This window comes from Myxine glutinosa, chromosome 11, assembly GCF_964187855.1.
Source record: "Myxine glutinosa chromosome 11, kmMyxGlut1.1, whole genome shotgun sequence".
Classification (NCBI taxonomy): Eukaryota; Metazoa; Chordata; class Myxini; order Myxiniformes; family Myxinidae; genus Myxine; species Myxine glutinosa.
In genome coordinates, this window is record NC_136271.1 from 44,795,193 (window position 1) to 44,811,432 (window position 16,240).

General features: G+C 48.0%; 1 protein-coding gene across 3 annotated transcripts in view; it reads left to right on the forward strand.

Annotated features, from left to right (window-relative positions):
• The first annotated feature begins 324 nt into the window (after positions 1-324).
• The window catches only part of LOC137436623 (RAC-alpha serine/threonine-protein kinase), an 80,891-nt gene continuing 64,975 nt past the window's right edge, over positions 325-16,240 (forward strand). For 2 of the 3 annotated variants that reach the window (XR_010986325.2, XR_013624947.1), the window contains exons 1-2: positions 325-505; positions 6,475-6,576. Coding sequence is in view for 1 of the 3 variants with exons in the window: in XM_068130577.2 (XP_067986678.1) it covers positions 6,531-6,576 (46 nt within the window). In the remaining 2 variants the exon portion in view is untranslated. The remainder of the gene's footprint in view (positions 506-6,474; positions 6,577-16,240) is intronic. The other variant, XM_068130577.2, reaches the window with a different exon arrangement.

Below are 16,240 nucleotides of genomic sequence, written 5' to 3' on the forward strand. Positions count from 1 at the left end.
TGGTCATTTAAACCAGAAGCATCTTCGTTTGTGCAAGGTGGTCCTAAAGTTTGTGAAAGCGTGTGGGAGACATATATAGTTTTATGGACATCCCATAGGCCTCCTTTTCAATATATGTATATTCTTTTCAACACAGTTATGTTCAGGCGCGGAAAGAGCCTCGCGGCTCTGAAATCGCCATACAACTCAAAAGAAGAATATCAAGAACAACACAACCGTTTTAGCACCATCAGGTTATCGCGAGACTACATGCCACATGGGGCATTCAATGGGCGTGTTCTCGCGAGATTGTGTAGGATCTGGTACGGATGAATTCTCGGCTTCTCGCGATATTCCTTGAGCTGGGCCGGACAGCCGGACTCAGCGGGCACCAGGCCAGGACGAGGCTGCGATGCGGCGCGCACGGGCGGTGCCCGGCCTCCGCGGCGGGAGCCTGTCTTGGCCTGGCCTGGCCCTCATTGCCGTCCCATTTCGTTCATCTTGAAAAGCAACTTTTCCGTAGAGGGTGAGCTCGGAGCATGCGCTGGAGCGTCCAGAGAAGCTAGGCCGAAGGCTCTTAGTCTTAGGCCTGGCTCATGCTGTTTTGAGAGCGAGTTGACTTGAGATGCACGAACAACAATCTTTCCGCCCCCTCCCCCGTGAAACTCGGCGTTGTGTCATCGGCAGACGTTATTCTTAGTTAAAAGCCTCCCACCCGCGCTGCTAATCGTTGTTTGTCTTGTCACTTGTGTAGTTGTAGATGCTGCGGTTTCATTTAAAACTGATTACATCCACTGACCGTGTGTCAGAATTCCTATCCGTGTGTCGGCATTAAACCGCAGATTTCCCTTCCACGAGTTGGTGATCCGCCTCGCTATTTCACCTTTACCTGCACCTTTAGTTTTACCTTTACATTTTTACCATCACGATACCTGCACTTCCTCCTGTTTTGAGATATTTGTTAATTGTTTTAAAAAGGTTTCACGGTGAGAACATTTTGATTGCTTTTTCCTCATTTCATCTGGAGTTACCCTCCCCACCATCCTCACCTCCAACGTGACCTCCAACATCATCCTCACCGCCACACTTCATCCTCACCGTCACACTTCATCCTCGCCTCCAACGTGACCTCCAACATCATCCTCACCGCCACACTTCATCCTCACCGCCACACTTCATCCTCACCGCCACACTTCATCCTCACCTCCAACGTGACCTCCAACATCACCCTCACCGCCACACTTCATCCTCACCTCCAACGTGACCTCCAACATCACCCTCACCGCCACACTTCATCCTCACCTCCAACGTGACCTCCAACATCACCCTCACCGCCACACTTCATCCTCACCTCCAACGTGACCTCCAACATCATCCTCACCGCCACACTTCATCCTCACCGCCACACTTCATCCTCACCTCCAACGTGACCTCCAACATCACCCTCACCGCCACACTTCATCCTCACCTCCTACGTGACCTCCAACATCACCCTCACCGCCACACTTCATCCTCACCTCCAACGTGACCTCCAACATCATCCTCACCCCCACACTTCATCCTCACCTCCAACGTGACCTCCAACATCACCCTCACCGCCACACTTCATCCTCACCTCCAACGTGACTTCCAACATCACCCTCACCGCCACACTTCATCCTCACCTTCAACGTGACCTCCAACATCACCCTCACCGCCACACTTCAACCTCACCTCCAACGTGACCTCCAACATCATCCTCACCGCCACACTTCATCCTCACCTCCAACGCGACCTCCAACATCACCCTCACCGCCACACTTCATCCTCACCTCCAACGTGACCTCCAACATCACCCTCACCGCCACACTTCATCCTCACCTCCAACGTGACCTCCAACATCACCCTCACCACCACACTTCATCCTCACCTCCAACATCACCCTCACCCCCACACTTCATCCTCACCTCCAACATAACCCTCACCGCCACACTTCAACCTCACCTCCAACATCACCTTCACGCCCACACTTCATCCTCACCTCCAACATCACCCTCACCGCCACACTTCATCCTCACCTCCAACGTGACCTGCAACATCACCCTCACCGCCACATTTCATCCTCACCTCCAACATCACCCTCACCTCCACACTTCATCCTCACCTCCAACATAACCCTCACCGCCACACTTCATCCTCGCCTCCAACATCACCTTCACCCCCACACTTCATCCTCACCTCCAACATAACCCTCACTGCCACACTTAACCTCACCTCCAACATAACCCTCACCGCCACACTTCATCCTCGCCTCCAACATCACCTTCACCCCCACACTTCATCCTCACCTCCAACATCACCCTCACTGCCGCACTTTGTCCTCACCGCCGCACTTTGTCCTCACCTCCACACTTTGGCCTCACCGCCGCACATTTGTCCTCACTGCCGCACATTTATCCCCACCTCCGCACATTTATCCCCACCGCAGCACATTTGTCCTCACTGCCGCACATTTATCCTCACCGCCGCACTTTATCCTCAAAGCCGCACTTTGTCCTCACCTCTGCACTTTGTCCTCACCGCCACACTTTGGCCTCACCTCTGCACTTTGGCCTCACCGCCGCACTTTGTCCTCACCTCCACACTTTGGCCTCACCTCCACACTTTGGCCTCACCGCCGCACTTTGTCCTCACCTCCACACTTTGGCCTCACCTCTGCACTTTGTCCTCACCGCCACACTTTGGCCTCACCTCCGCACTTTGTCCTCACCTCCGCACTTTGTCCTCACCGCCAGACTTTGGCCTCACCGCCACACTTTGGCCTCACCTCTGCACTTTGTCCTCACCTCCGCACTTTGTCCTCACCTCCGCACTTTGTCCTCACCGCCACACTTTGGCCTCACCGCCACACTTTGGCTTCACCTCTGCACTTTGTCCTCACCTCCGCACTTTGTCCTCACCGCCACACTTTGGCCTCACCTCCGCACTTTGTCCTCACCGCCACACTTTGGCCTCACCGCCACACTTTGTCCTCACCTCCGCACTTTGTCCTCACCGCCAGACTTTGGCCTCACCGCCGCACTTTGGCCTCACCTCTGCACTTTGTCCTCACCTCCGCACTTTGTCCTCACCTCCGCACTTTGTCCTCACCGCCACACTTTGGCCTCACCGCCACACTTTGGCTTCACCTCTGCACTTTGTCCTCACCTCCGCACTTTGTCCTCACCGCCACACTTTGGCCTCACCTCCGCACTTTGTCCTCACCGCCACACTTTGGCCTCACCGCCACACTTTGGCCTCACCGCCACACTTTGGCCTCACCTCTGCACTTTGTCCTCACCTCCGCACTTTGGCCTCACCTCCGCACTTTGTCCTCACCGCCGCACTTTGTCCTCACCGCCACACTTTGTCCTCAGCTCCGCACTTTGTCCCCTCACCGCCACACTTTGGCCTCACCTCTGCACTTTGTCCTCACCTCCGCACTTTGTCCTCACCTCCGCACTTTGTCCTCACCGCCGCACTTTGTCCTCGCCGCCGCACTTTGTCCTCACCGCCGCACTTTGTCCTCACCGCCGCACTTTGTCCTCACCGCCGCACTTTGTCCTCACCGCCGCACTTTGTACTCACCGCCGCACTTTGGCCTCACCGCCACACTTTGTCCTCACCGCCGCACTTTGGCCTCAGCGCCGCACTCTGCCCACATCACCGCCACACTCTGCCCTCATCACCGCCGCACTCTGCCCTCATCACCGCCGCACTCTGCCCTCATCACCGCCGCACTCTGCCCTCATCACCGCCGCACTCTGCCCTCATCACCGCCGCACTCTGCCCTCATCACCGCCGCACTCTGCCCTCATCACCGCCGCACTCTGCCCTCATCACCGCCGCACTCTGCCCTCATCACCGCCGCACTCTGCCCTCATCACCGCCGCACTCTGCCCTCATCACCGCCGCACTCTGCCCTCATCACCGCCGCACTCTGCCCTCATCACCGCCGCACTCTGCCCTCATCACCGCCGCACTCTGCCCTCATCACCGCCACACTCTGCCCTCATCACCGCCGCACTCTGCCCTCATCACCGCCGCACTCTGCCCTCATCACCGCCGCACTCTGCCCTCATCACCGCCGCACTCTGCCCTCATCACCGCCGCACTCTGCCCTCATCACCGCCGCACTCTGCCCTCATCACCGCCGCACTCTGCCCTCATCACCGCCGCACTCTGCCCTCATCACCGCCGCACTCTGCCCTCATCACCGCCGCACTCTGCCCTCATCACCGCCGCACGCTGCCCTCATCACCGCCGCACGCTGCCCTCATCACCGCCGCACTCTGCCCTCATCACCGTCGCACTCTGCCCTCATCACCACCGCTCCACCTTGAACATGCTGCTTCTACTCTCCCATGGATGGAGGCCCTGAATGTCCGGCATGAGATTAGGGCCGTCTCTCTACACATCTCATGCTTTTGATACAGTCTGGCATCCCAGCTTGATTTCCAAGCTGTCTGCCCATGGCATCCAAGGCCATCTCCACACATGGCTTACTGACTTCCTCTACTCTTGTCGCCAACATGTAGCGCTCAACGGAATCTTTTCATCTCTCGCTATAATGGCTGGAGTGCCCAAGGCAGTGTTCTGGGACCAGTCCTTTTCCTGATCTTCATCAATAATCTCTCTCTGGAAAATCGTCTTCATCTATTTGCTTATGACCCTACCCTCTGCCAGGGTTGGCGGCAGGAAGGGCATCCGGCCGTAAAACATTGCTTCAAAAAGGGGACCAACAACAACAACCACGGTGCCTGAAAAAGGCCAACCCCCGCTTTGCGGGGAAAAATGGCCTCTAAAGGTGTTTTTTTTTTTGTTTTTTTTTTCTACCCTCTGCCATCACATCCCTCATCCTTCATACACGTAGGTTGCAGCTACCTCCCTCACTTCAGACCATGACAAACTCACAAGCTGGTCAAACACTCGGAATATATCTTTCAATCCAAACAAATCTCACCCTCTCGCTATCTCTCTCCGAAAGGAACGTCTGGCAAACCCTCCCATCTACGTTCTTAACAATCCTCTTGAAGTTCTATCATTCAAAGTCATGGGTTTCACAATCTGCCATGGTCTTTCTTCGGCAAACTACATTTCAAAGTTGGCTTCCTAAGCCAGCCGCCGACTGGGCATTATTCGTCATACAAAATCCTTACTTGGCACACCTGATCTATCCACATACAAGGCCTTTATCTGCAGCTCGATAGAGTATTGCTCTTCCCTCTGGGCTGCCGCCCCTGCCTCATACCTTGCTCAACTTAACAGCATTGAAACCAAGGCCTTCAAAATCATTGGAATCTCCCATTCTGAAGCTGAATCTGTGGGTCTATTACTTTGCCATCATAGAGAGGTCGGTTATTTTTGTCCCCCGTCGCACCGCGGAGCGAAAGGGGGACTATGGTTTTCGTGTCCGTCCGTCCGGGCATAAGCGAAGGACCACATTCAAATTTGGTGTGTGGGTGCAACCCACGTCAAATTCCAAGATGGCCGCCGCCATGTATGTCTGACGCCATGTATGTCTGAACCTTGTGAGCGGAATATCTTGAAAAATAAGCGAAGTACCAACTTCTAATCTGGTGTGTGGGTGTATCTCGGCATAAGGAAGAACGCTATTGAAAATTGGGTCGCCACGTCAAAATCCAAGATGGCCGCCACCATATATATGTCTGAACCTTGTGAGCGAAATATCTTGAAAAATAAACGAACTACTAACTTCTAATCTGGTGTGTCGGTGTATCGACGCATAAGGGAGAACGCTATTGGAAATTTGGTCGCCACGTCAAAATCCAAGATGGCCGCCTTGCGTCTCCCACTTTGTCAACTCGCATCACTTCACCGACGGGGGACCTAGGCGTAACGCTTGTTCTGTCTTCTGCCACTTCCTTTCTGGGTTTTCACCGTCTGCTCCTTTCGTGCTTTGTCCCCCCAGGTTTCTGCAGGGCTTGCGTGGTCCACCATCGACACCCTTCTGGTGAAACTACCTAATTCCCGAATCACTGCTCACCTCCACTCGTTTATTCCTCTTTTTCCCCACTTGTGGAATCAACTTCCACATCCTCTTCAATCTCACTCTTCCCTCCAGGTTTTCATGACAGCTGTTCACCACCACCTCAGATTGTCCCCAATCCTAAACTATAATCTTTTCTACCCTTGGTAACCCCACACAATCCCCCCTCCTTCCAATTTTTCCAGTTTTCTCTGGATCAGTCTTCATTTTGTCCACCCCATGCATGCATGTTTTGCACCCTGTTTATGTCTGTTACCACCTGATCCGTTCACCGTACTAGCTCTGTACTTCCACAAGCCTCGACTATGTATACAAAAAGGTGTGGTTTGGCCTGAAACGCTGACCTTGTATTCATTCAGATTGGTAACTGACCTTGTATTCAGGTAATACTCGGTGATGCACCTGCTTGCATCGGTATTTTTTTTTTTCAATCATTTCTTTTTCCTCTTCCTGTTTCTGTCTTCCAGGAGCATCGTGTGTAAGGCAGGGCCTGCGCCAAACAAATATTTGTGCTAAAGCAGTGATGGCTGACGTGGCCATTGTAAAGGAAGGATGGCTACAGAAACGAGGTGGGATTTGCAGTGCTTGCATCATTGGGTTACCCATTATTTTGACATGTCGCTCAATATGCACATATGACCCTTATAATTTGATAACTAGATAATTCATAGAACACCTTACCCCACTCAATCTTGAGAAACAAGGACATGGGTGGGGTCTACACGCAGCAAATTAGATTGGTTGTGATGATTTAAAAACTAAAATGCTGTAATATTTTGTCCAATACTGCCAAAGGGAAGGGTTTTGAAAGTGCCAAAAAGGCCATTTGTGTTCCATGGTGCTCATCTATTATAATAAAAGTGTGTGTGTGTGTGTGTGTGTGTGTGTGTGTGTGTGTGTGTGTGTGTGTGTGTGTGTGTGTGTGTGTGTGTGTGTGTGTGTGTGTGTGTGTGTGTGTGTGTGTTGTATACAGAATCGAGGCTCGTGAAAGAGCTAACATTTATCACAAAAACGAATCAAAGAGACAAACAAACAAAGTATATAAAAAGGGGAGCGGTAGACAAGATGGGGAGAGAAGGGGAAGCACACAAACACAACATTTGAGAGCAGGACATCGGGAATGTGTGGGAGCGAGAGGGATTGGGGGAAGGCGGCGTGGGAAGGGCGGTGGGGGGGGGGGGGGGTGGGAGAAGTATAAACACAAGTACACCAAGGACTTCCAGGGAAGTGGTGTGTTACGTGTGTGTGTTAGACTTTGCATGCATACCAAGGGAACTCCAAATGAGTGCATGAATGAACACTGGGTGCTTGTATAAATATAAACACCCCTTTTGAAGATAATTAACGGCTTACCTTCAAGAAAGGCTTTATCCCCAGTCAGCTCAACATCACCTCACAGGGGGTCTTGGCCACCATTTTGTTTCTACCTATTCAAACGTTCCTTGCCTTGGAAACATGATCTATTCTCACGGCGTAATTAAAAGTACAGCATATAATCAAAATCTGTATTCGGGTCTTGGGGAGTACATAAGTGCCAAAATTGGGAGTGAAATCTGAAAATCATCCTAAAATACGCAATTTGTTGTCTGTCTGATTTTTTGACCGAGATGCATTTCATCGTTACTTATCCAATCGCAACCAAACTTGACAGGGAGACCAAGGGCCACACAACGGAAATTTTAGCGGTTTGACTTCCACCCGCACCCCAAGAGGGCTTTCCCCACAAGGTGGTTATGTGTTAAGGTGTATATCTGTGTTAAGATAGCTTTATCGTGGCGTTTTCCCAAGGCCACTTCTAATAACAAAAGTAACTAGAACAGCACTCAGTAGGGAGCATACCTCCGCCAGGTGAACAGTTTACGTTTTGTATCTCAGAGTAGACCAGAAAATCACAGTACAGAATCACATTTAATCAAAATCAATCACAGGAATCACCATAGGTCCAGTCTTTCATACCCTGATGTACTCCTCGTTTTTGGCCTTATCACTCAATGGTGAAGAATCACTTAAAAGTATATACTAGCTGAATCCGGATCTGGATCTTCACCGAAATTGAATTGATTCTTCCTTGTCACACACACAACCTGTCCACCAAGTTTTGTCCAAATCCATCCATAACTTTTTGAGATATCCTGCTATATATCGTTTTTGGCCCTAACTCTCAATTGTGAAGAATCACTTAAAAAATTTTACTAGCCGAATCCGGATCTTCATCAAAATCTAATCATTCCATCCTTGTCACATACGCTACATCTCTGCCAAATTTCGTCCGAATCAGTCCACAACGTTTTGAGATATCTTGTTCACAAACAAGCAGACAGACACAGACAGGCAAACAGACAGTCAGGGGTGAAAACATAACCTCCATCCACCTTTGGTGGTGGAGGTAATAACAACACTAATGATAAGAGCATAATATGAATATTACCAAAAAATAGCCCTCTCCCTAATGAATTTTGTGACTTGCAATATTGCCTACCCCTCCCACCCTCCTTCCGCCCCCCCCCCCCCCTCCTCTCGGAAGTAAATTACATCATAGGGAACCTAGAATGGTGAGGCATTTGTCTGATCTTTTCAATGACCTGACCTAACATATTATAATGTCATGCATGGTCTGATCCTAAGTTAAAACAAGCCTGTGCCCCAGTAGCGACGTGTGGTGAGGTGAGCTTGATGTTTACCCCATATCACTTCCTTGATATTTTCGGGAATTTGACTGATGGTAGTGGTGCACAACAACAGCTGTGGAAAGAATTAAACCGTTTTTATTTCAAGCTAAAAGGAGGAAAAATAAGAAGGGCGTCTTTTTCTTCACTGTGGAAAACGATCCTTGCTTCGTGTTGTTAGCGGCCTTTCAGCATATGTTTTGTGAAGGACTCGACTTCTGTGAACTCTATGAATGAGATTTGGTGTGCATGAAGGAGGTGGAGGAAAGGAAAAGAGCGTGTTCGAAGGAAAAAGGCGCATCTTTGAGTCTCCGTAGAAACTATCTATGCTTCATGTCGTGAACGGCCTCAGCTTGTGTTGTATGAAGGACTCGACCTCCGTGAACTTTATGAAGGAGATTTGGTGTGTATGATGGAGGTTGAGGAAAGGAGAAGGATTGAGGGAGAAAGGCATTGCAGAGCGTGATGATTGGTCCATTCGTGCTTGTTCCTGCCAAGTTCTGATCTTTGCGGGATTGCTTGTTCCTTCCAAGTTCTGCTCTGACAAGCGTGAATGAAACCGCCCTTGAAACAGGCCTGAACCCCATTCCCGTCCTTATCTCCTATTTTATTTAAATTCCCTGCGAATGTTTTTTTTTTGTTTTTTGTGGTTTGCTTCCCTTTCGTTATCCTGGGTTGATCGAGGGGTCAGTGTGTGTGATGTCAGCCATTCTTATCGGTTGTGTGGTGGCCTGTGTTTAATTTAATTAATTGAGTCAGTCGTTATTAATTAATTATAGCCTGGCGTTGGCTTAGCGGTTAGGGTGCCGGCTTGGGATCCTAGGATCCTGGGTTCGAATCCCGGTCGATCGCTGAATTAATGCCAGGGGGGTTGACTCAGCCTGTCATCCTTCCGAGGTCGGCAAATTGAGTACCAGCTTGCTGGGATGAATGATCACGGAGTGTACCCCGACTCAAAATGGGCACACTGTATCCCTGCGCATCGTAAGAGCGTGACCAAGGGTTGGCGTCAGGAAGGGCATCCGGCCATAAAAACATTGCCTCAAACAGGGAACCATGATTGTCATGGGGCCCGCAAGGCTAACCCCCGCTCTAGCGGGGGAAAATGGCCTTAAAACGATCATTCATTCATTCATAGTATAGGAGCTGGGGGGAGTTTGTGTACATGACTCTTTTAGAGCATAACCTTCAATTTTCTTGTTCTATATGCCAAGACATTTAGAAAAAGTTTGGGTAACACCTACAGGTCAAGTCCGTTTTTTTCTGCAGAGCCTATCTAGGATTTTTGTTTGGGTGCCAAGGGGCTGAAATGATGGTAATGGAGTTTCATGGAATAAATCATTATTAAGCATCCATAAATTATTCATTTTGATTGATTTCTATTGCTTGGGTATTGCTAACAACGTTTTAGCATGATTCATTGCCCTAAACCTTGGTTTGCGGTACAAAATGGCCATATTTTACTTGAATTTAGCCAAAAATCGCTTTCAGTTTAAAAGAAGCCCAAAGTTTGATGGTTTCTCATTCACCCAATATTGTAAGTAGAGCTATCAACTTTGGCCAAAAGTTTCCTCATTAAGTGCTCTGAGCAATCCAATTTTCATATTGATACATCAGGGCCCTGTATGATTCCCATGGGGCCCACTGTAACCCAATGTCGACCCTAGCCCTAAATAGCCGCTTCTAAGGCATTTTGTCAAATTACTATATCTCCTAAAGTAATTGCCATAGAAAGTTGATCTCTGTGTCTATGTATAGGTTTTAGACCCCAAGGAATTGATTGGCACCATTATTGTAATTTTTGGAGTTAATCTAAGTATAATTCCAAGATGTCCACCAAAATGGCTGCAAAAATAGAAAAATACAAGAACATTGAAGGTGACTCTGTAAAAGAGTCATGTTAACAAGCTCCCCCCCCCCCCCCCACACCCCCTCCGCCATGTTTAACTGCACGTTTGAGATGGCGTAACAGTATGCTATTTCTTTTTCAGGGTTGTGAAGACTTTTGTGGGTGCAGAGCCATAGACTGATCTGCTGCCTTAATACCAAAAATCTGTTTTCAATGATGGAGTCTGTAACACTCTTAGTCATCCCAAGACATTTCTTTTGATGTGACGAAATGTATCATCTGTCAGAAAGCATGAGATGATAAAGTTGTAAGCACAAGCAATGGCTGTAAAAGGATACGAGAAGCCAGTGACACACAATGACAGTGTTTCCAAAAGACTGAGGCTCGTTGAAGGAGATCGCTTTTTTTTATCATGTCACTAATGAATGTTATAAAGCATACACTATGAAATCTGTTCTAGAGAGAATAACTAAAAAGAATCTAGATCAAGGCCAAGACTCATCTTTTTCCCAGCAGAACAAAACACATGATAGAAGCACTTGTTCCCAGGCTGTCTGCCACCTGCCTAATGCAGATACAACAGCAACAGCATTGCGAGACATGAACTGTATTATCTGTGATAACAAATCATGCAAACAACTGTACACCAAATATTGCATTTGTGAATCCAACCGTGCTTCATCTTTTCTTGCTGCAACTAACTTCTTTCAAGATGCTGTCTACAACAGAACTTGTGACCTTCAAGATCCACATTCTGTGTTTGGAGCAGATCTATATTACCACAATGAGTGCATGATTAAGTATATGTATAAGTATGAGTCTCGCTCCACGGACATGGTTCCGAAATTGTCTGCCAAACAGCTTGTATGGAGTCAGGTTGTGACAGAGTTGGAGCAAGGCCTGAAAAATGACAAGGGCTATGAGCTGAGTGCTATCCGAAGCTACTTGAATAGTATTGATGATCAATGTAACTTCTGCAATAGAGATGTGAAAATTTTCTTGATTAATCAATTTGGTAGTGAGATTGATTTCACATATCCTGATGCTTTTCGCAAATCGATGATGGTATTCAGTGTGTCAAATAATGCTGCCGATAGGTTAGCTGAATGCATTCGCTCTGTTGATCCTGTGCAAGTATGTGCCAGTGTGATTAGGATGTCTCTTGATGATTATGATTTTGGTCTTGAAGATAGCTTTTGTGATGCTCAAGATTTAAAACTTGCTTGTAATGATATGAATATCCCAGATCCTGTGCTCAGCTTTTTTGGGTTTTTGTACAATTTCAATCCTGAAACCTACCAACAAGCAGCAAAATCAGTCATGACAGAGGAGAAGCTTGCTGCTGAACGAGAAGATGGTGATGAAGATTATGAAGGTGATATCGATGACAGAGAGGAAAATGGCAACCTCTCCACACAACGTTGCAGAAAGTTACAATCCCTCTTCCAAATCATGTACTATGTGCACCACCGTGGAAGAAAGAGAACGCCCATGCATATCATGAATGCAGAATCTGTTCATGGTCTTGGACGTGGAGGCAAAATTGTGACCACAACCTTAAACCACGAAGGACTTGCACTCAGCTACACTGAGCTGCGTAGGTACCAACATGATCTCGCATATTTCACAGCACAGCACAACCCATATCGTGTCGCATTACCCACCCACTTTGACCCAGGGCAATTCACCTCAGGTGCCATTGACAACTGGGACCACGAGGGTGCAAATGTCTCGGAGCATGATACAGTGACTGTACTTTACCAAGATAAACCCCCATCAACAACTTGTAAACCCAAGATATATGACACACAAGTCACACATGGGCCACAAGCTTTTAAGGAAATGCTACCATGTCAAGTACTCTCATTTCCATAAATCAGCACGACGTCCAGACATCCCTGCATCCTACAAAGTAAATGACCATGTCTACAAATCTGCAAAAGCTGATGCAGCAAAACTGAAAGATACCACCTGGTCCCTCACCCGCCTAGATGTCAACCAAAATGAAGTCTCGATCTATCCTCAGTCACAAACGATGCCTTCTTGGAGTGCGAGCAACTCTGTTTGGACTGAAGAGAATATTCCAGTGAAGATACTCGCATTCTTGCCTGTCCTGTCATATCCCGTTACTGAATATACAACGGTTTATTCTGCAATGAAGAATTTCATGGCACTTGGTTCACAGCTGGTTCAAAGAGAAATCCCTTTGTATTGCGATGAGGGGGTGTACTGCATTGTCAAGGAAATTCAAATGATGCGACCTCAGGAATTTTGCAATCTAGTCCCAGTTATGGGAACATTTAATTTGGTGAAAATTGTCCTCAAGTGCAATGGAAAAGCCCTAGGTGGAAGTGGAGCTGACATCATTTGGCTGCAGGCCGGTGTCTTTGGTCCAATCATCATCCAGAACTCGGTTCTCAATGGAGGTCATTACAGCCGCTGTCTTGAAGGCATGCAATTTCTTGCTGAAGCATTCAAGCGTCTTCTCCACAAGGAATTCTTCGCTGAAAAAGGTGTCGAGCCATATGCACCAGAGCTTGCAATCCTGGCAAAGCTCAAGTCAAGTGTCACAAAGAAGAACATCAGTGAAAGTCAGAAGTACATGGCAGAGTTTGCAACTGCATCCAACAAGTTGACAGAAGATCTAAATAACTTCATAAAAACTTGCTCCGCTGTAAATGAGAACTTCCAATTATTCTGGACTCAATTCTTCCGCATGATGGATGTGGTGCATGATCTGTTGAGAGCTGATCGTGAGGGGATATGGGAGCTCCGTCTTGATGCTGTACAACGTGCTCTCTATCTGTTCGCTGCATTTGATTCCACCAACTACCTGCGCTGGTGCTCTGTCTACCTGGAAGACATGCGACGCCTGCCTCAAACTGCACCATCAGTCTATGAAAACTCAAATGGGAATTTTTCTATCAAGGACAAACCTGGCCGCTTCACTGCCGTTGGTGGTGACCAGAAACTAGAGCAGAGTATCAACCTCTCATCTAAATGCAGTGATGGAGTCATCGGACATGCCAAGCAGAAGCAGTACGTCGCTCAATGGGACCTGATTTATCATGAAATGAAGGCAGTAAAGAATCTGCATCGTGAATACGCTGGCATGATGGAGAGCACACATGAATCATGTAACCACCATCAGTCATCCCAAGCCACTACAACCCGCCATGAGTCCCATATCCAGGCAATGATCAAATTCATTGAGGAGAAGGGCTCCCCCCTGTCTCTAAATGCTTCTCCAACACTGCAAAATTTCGTGACAAAAGAGATCATGGCAACAGACATCAGAAATGACATGCTGAATGTCTTCGCAAAAGGAGAGGAAAAGTACCTGAAGTTTCGGCTCAAAAGATTTGTCCAGAAAAGCACAAGACTCATTGAATGCATTCACCGAACAAATCTCAAAACAATGAAAACTATCGGAAACAAACCACAGAAGACAATGAAGAAGGCAGTGAAGGAGATGAATATTGTGGAGAAAACCATTGAAATCGCCCGTGATCGTGGCCTCACTACCAAGGACCTTTTGAAATTTCATGTTGCACCCTCCCCTCTCCTCTTCAATGATGACGGGATGATGACTAGCCCTGCAAAGAGTCAACTACTCCAAGCATTGGAGACTCATCTCAAACCTGAGGACTATAAATATGAACATCAGAGAAACTCTTCATTTGTCATAGACATTATGGCCAATGTTCGCAAGGTTTGTGTTACTGGCCTCTCCAACTTCCAGGACCTTGTCTCAGTTTTGGTATCCTTTTCAGATGTATACCATCAGTTTGGGCGATGCGACTATGTGTTTGACATGTACTCAGAAGATCCCTCAGTGAAGGATAGTGAGAGAATGAGGCGTACTGATACTGTACCAATCGAGCACAGTTCCATTGAACCAGGGACACCTCTACCAAAAAAGATGGAAACCTTCTGGCCTTCAAACAATAACAAGCTTCTTTTGGAGAAACTGATCTGTTGTCATCTTCATGGAAATGCTTCTGAAACTCGACAATACCCCACTGTAGTCGGCCAGGTGACCAGAGATGATGAGAACTGGCAGTGCATCAGGGTTTATAAAGGCAAAAAGAATACACTGGCCCACCTTCCATCATCATTTGAAGAAGCTGACCTTCGTATACCCCTTCATGTCTTGGACTCTCTTGAGGCAGGACACAAAGTATGAGTCATTATCTCCAATGATACTGATGTAAATGTTGCCCTGCTCCACCACATCCCTGTCTTTCTGCAGCACGACCTTGAGCAGCTGTGGGTGCGAGCTTGAGTGGGAAATACCACTCGGTATACCACTCGGTATGTGCCCCTTCATACCCTGTTCCAGCGCCTGGGTCGTCGGCTCTGCGCAGTACTGCCAGCTCTGCACAGCCTTACAGGGTGCGACATCACTAGCAGAGTTGGCACAAAGAAGGCAGCTTTAAAGGCAGAGCCCGAGAAGTATCTCAAGCACTTCGAGAGGTCAGCAACCCTCTCTACAGCCATGATTCGCAATGCTGAGCATTACTTGGTGAAGGTGCTGAGAAAAGGAAGTGATGCTACAAATTCCTCTGATCTCCGAGCTGAGGTTTTCCACTTCAGCAAATGCAGCTCTCTCCACAACTTGCCTCCGACCAGCCAGGGCCTCCTGCCTCATATCCAGCGTGGGTTCTATAATGCCTACACTACCATGCACACCTTGGAAAGCTACCTCGACCCTGAAACTGTTGAGTCACTGAAGCCAGAAGATTGTGGCTATGAGCATGACCATGGTCAGCTAATACCTGCAACATCGTGGAAAACCCTTGAAGTTCATTGGTCAGTCTTCTGCTCATGTGATAAGTGTGTCAGGTCAATTTGCCCTTGCATGATAGTTGGGGTCAAATGTGGCAAATTTTGTCGGTGCAAAAAAACATCACCCCATACCTATATAAATCCAATTGCTTGATAAGATTAGCTCGAGTTCTGCATTATATTGTTACAGTTGCTATATGTGTAGTATCTAGTACAGGGGTTCCCAACCTGTGGGTCGTGACCCCCAGGGGGTCGCGGAGGGTGGGCTGGGGGGGTTGAGAAGCCTTAGGAGAACTTGGTAGCCTTGGGAGAAGGGAATATTACCAAAACTTTCATTTCGCTGATACCTAGAACACACAACATAATGTTGTGCCGGTGGAGTTGGCTATAGTTTTCGCTTGCTCTTTTCGATGTGTTGCCGATATGAGATGAACATAGTCTATTTCCGGGTTTTTGTATTTACAGATCTGAAGCAATGGCTAAAAGGTGCAAATACTCGGAAGACGACCTCAACATTGGCTTCACCACAGTACTCGCCAACAACGGCGTCGAGAAACCACAATGCGTCTTGTGCCATGTTGTCCTGAGTGCGAAGTCGATGAAACCTTCGAAACTCAAGCGTCATCTCGAGACGAAGCATCCGGAACACGCAGAGAAGGATTTGGAGTTCTTCAAACGCCATGAGCTTCTTCTCAAACGTCAAAAGCTCGATGCTAGTGGGTCTTTTCAGCAACATAGTGCAGCAGCAGTGGAGGCCTCATATGAAGTTGCGTTGGAAATTGCCAAACACAAAAAGCCTCACACCATTGGAGAGACACTTATCAAACCCTTCATGTTGAAGATGGTGAAGCTCGTTCTTGTGGAAGCCAGCGCGACGAAGATGCAGCAAGTATCTTTGTCGAATAATACTCTTCAGAGGCGTATTTCTCA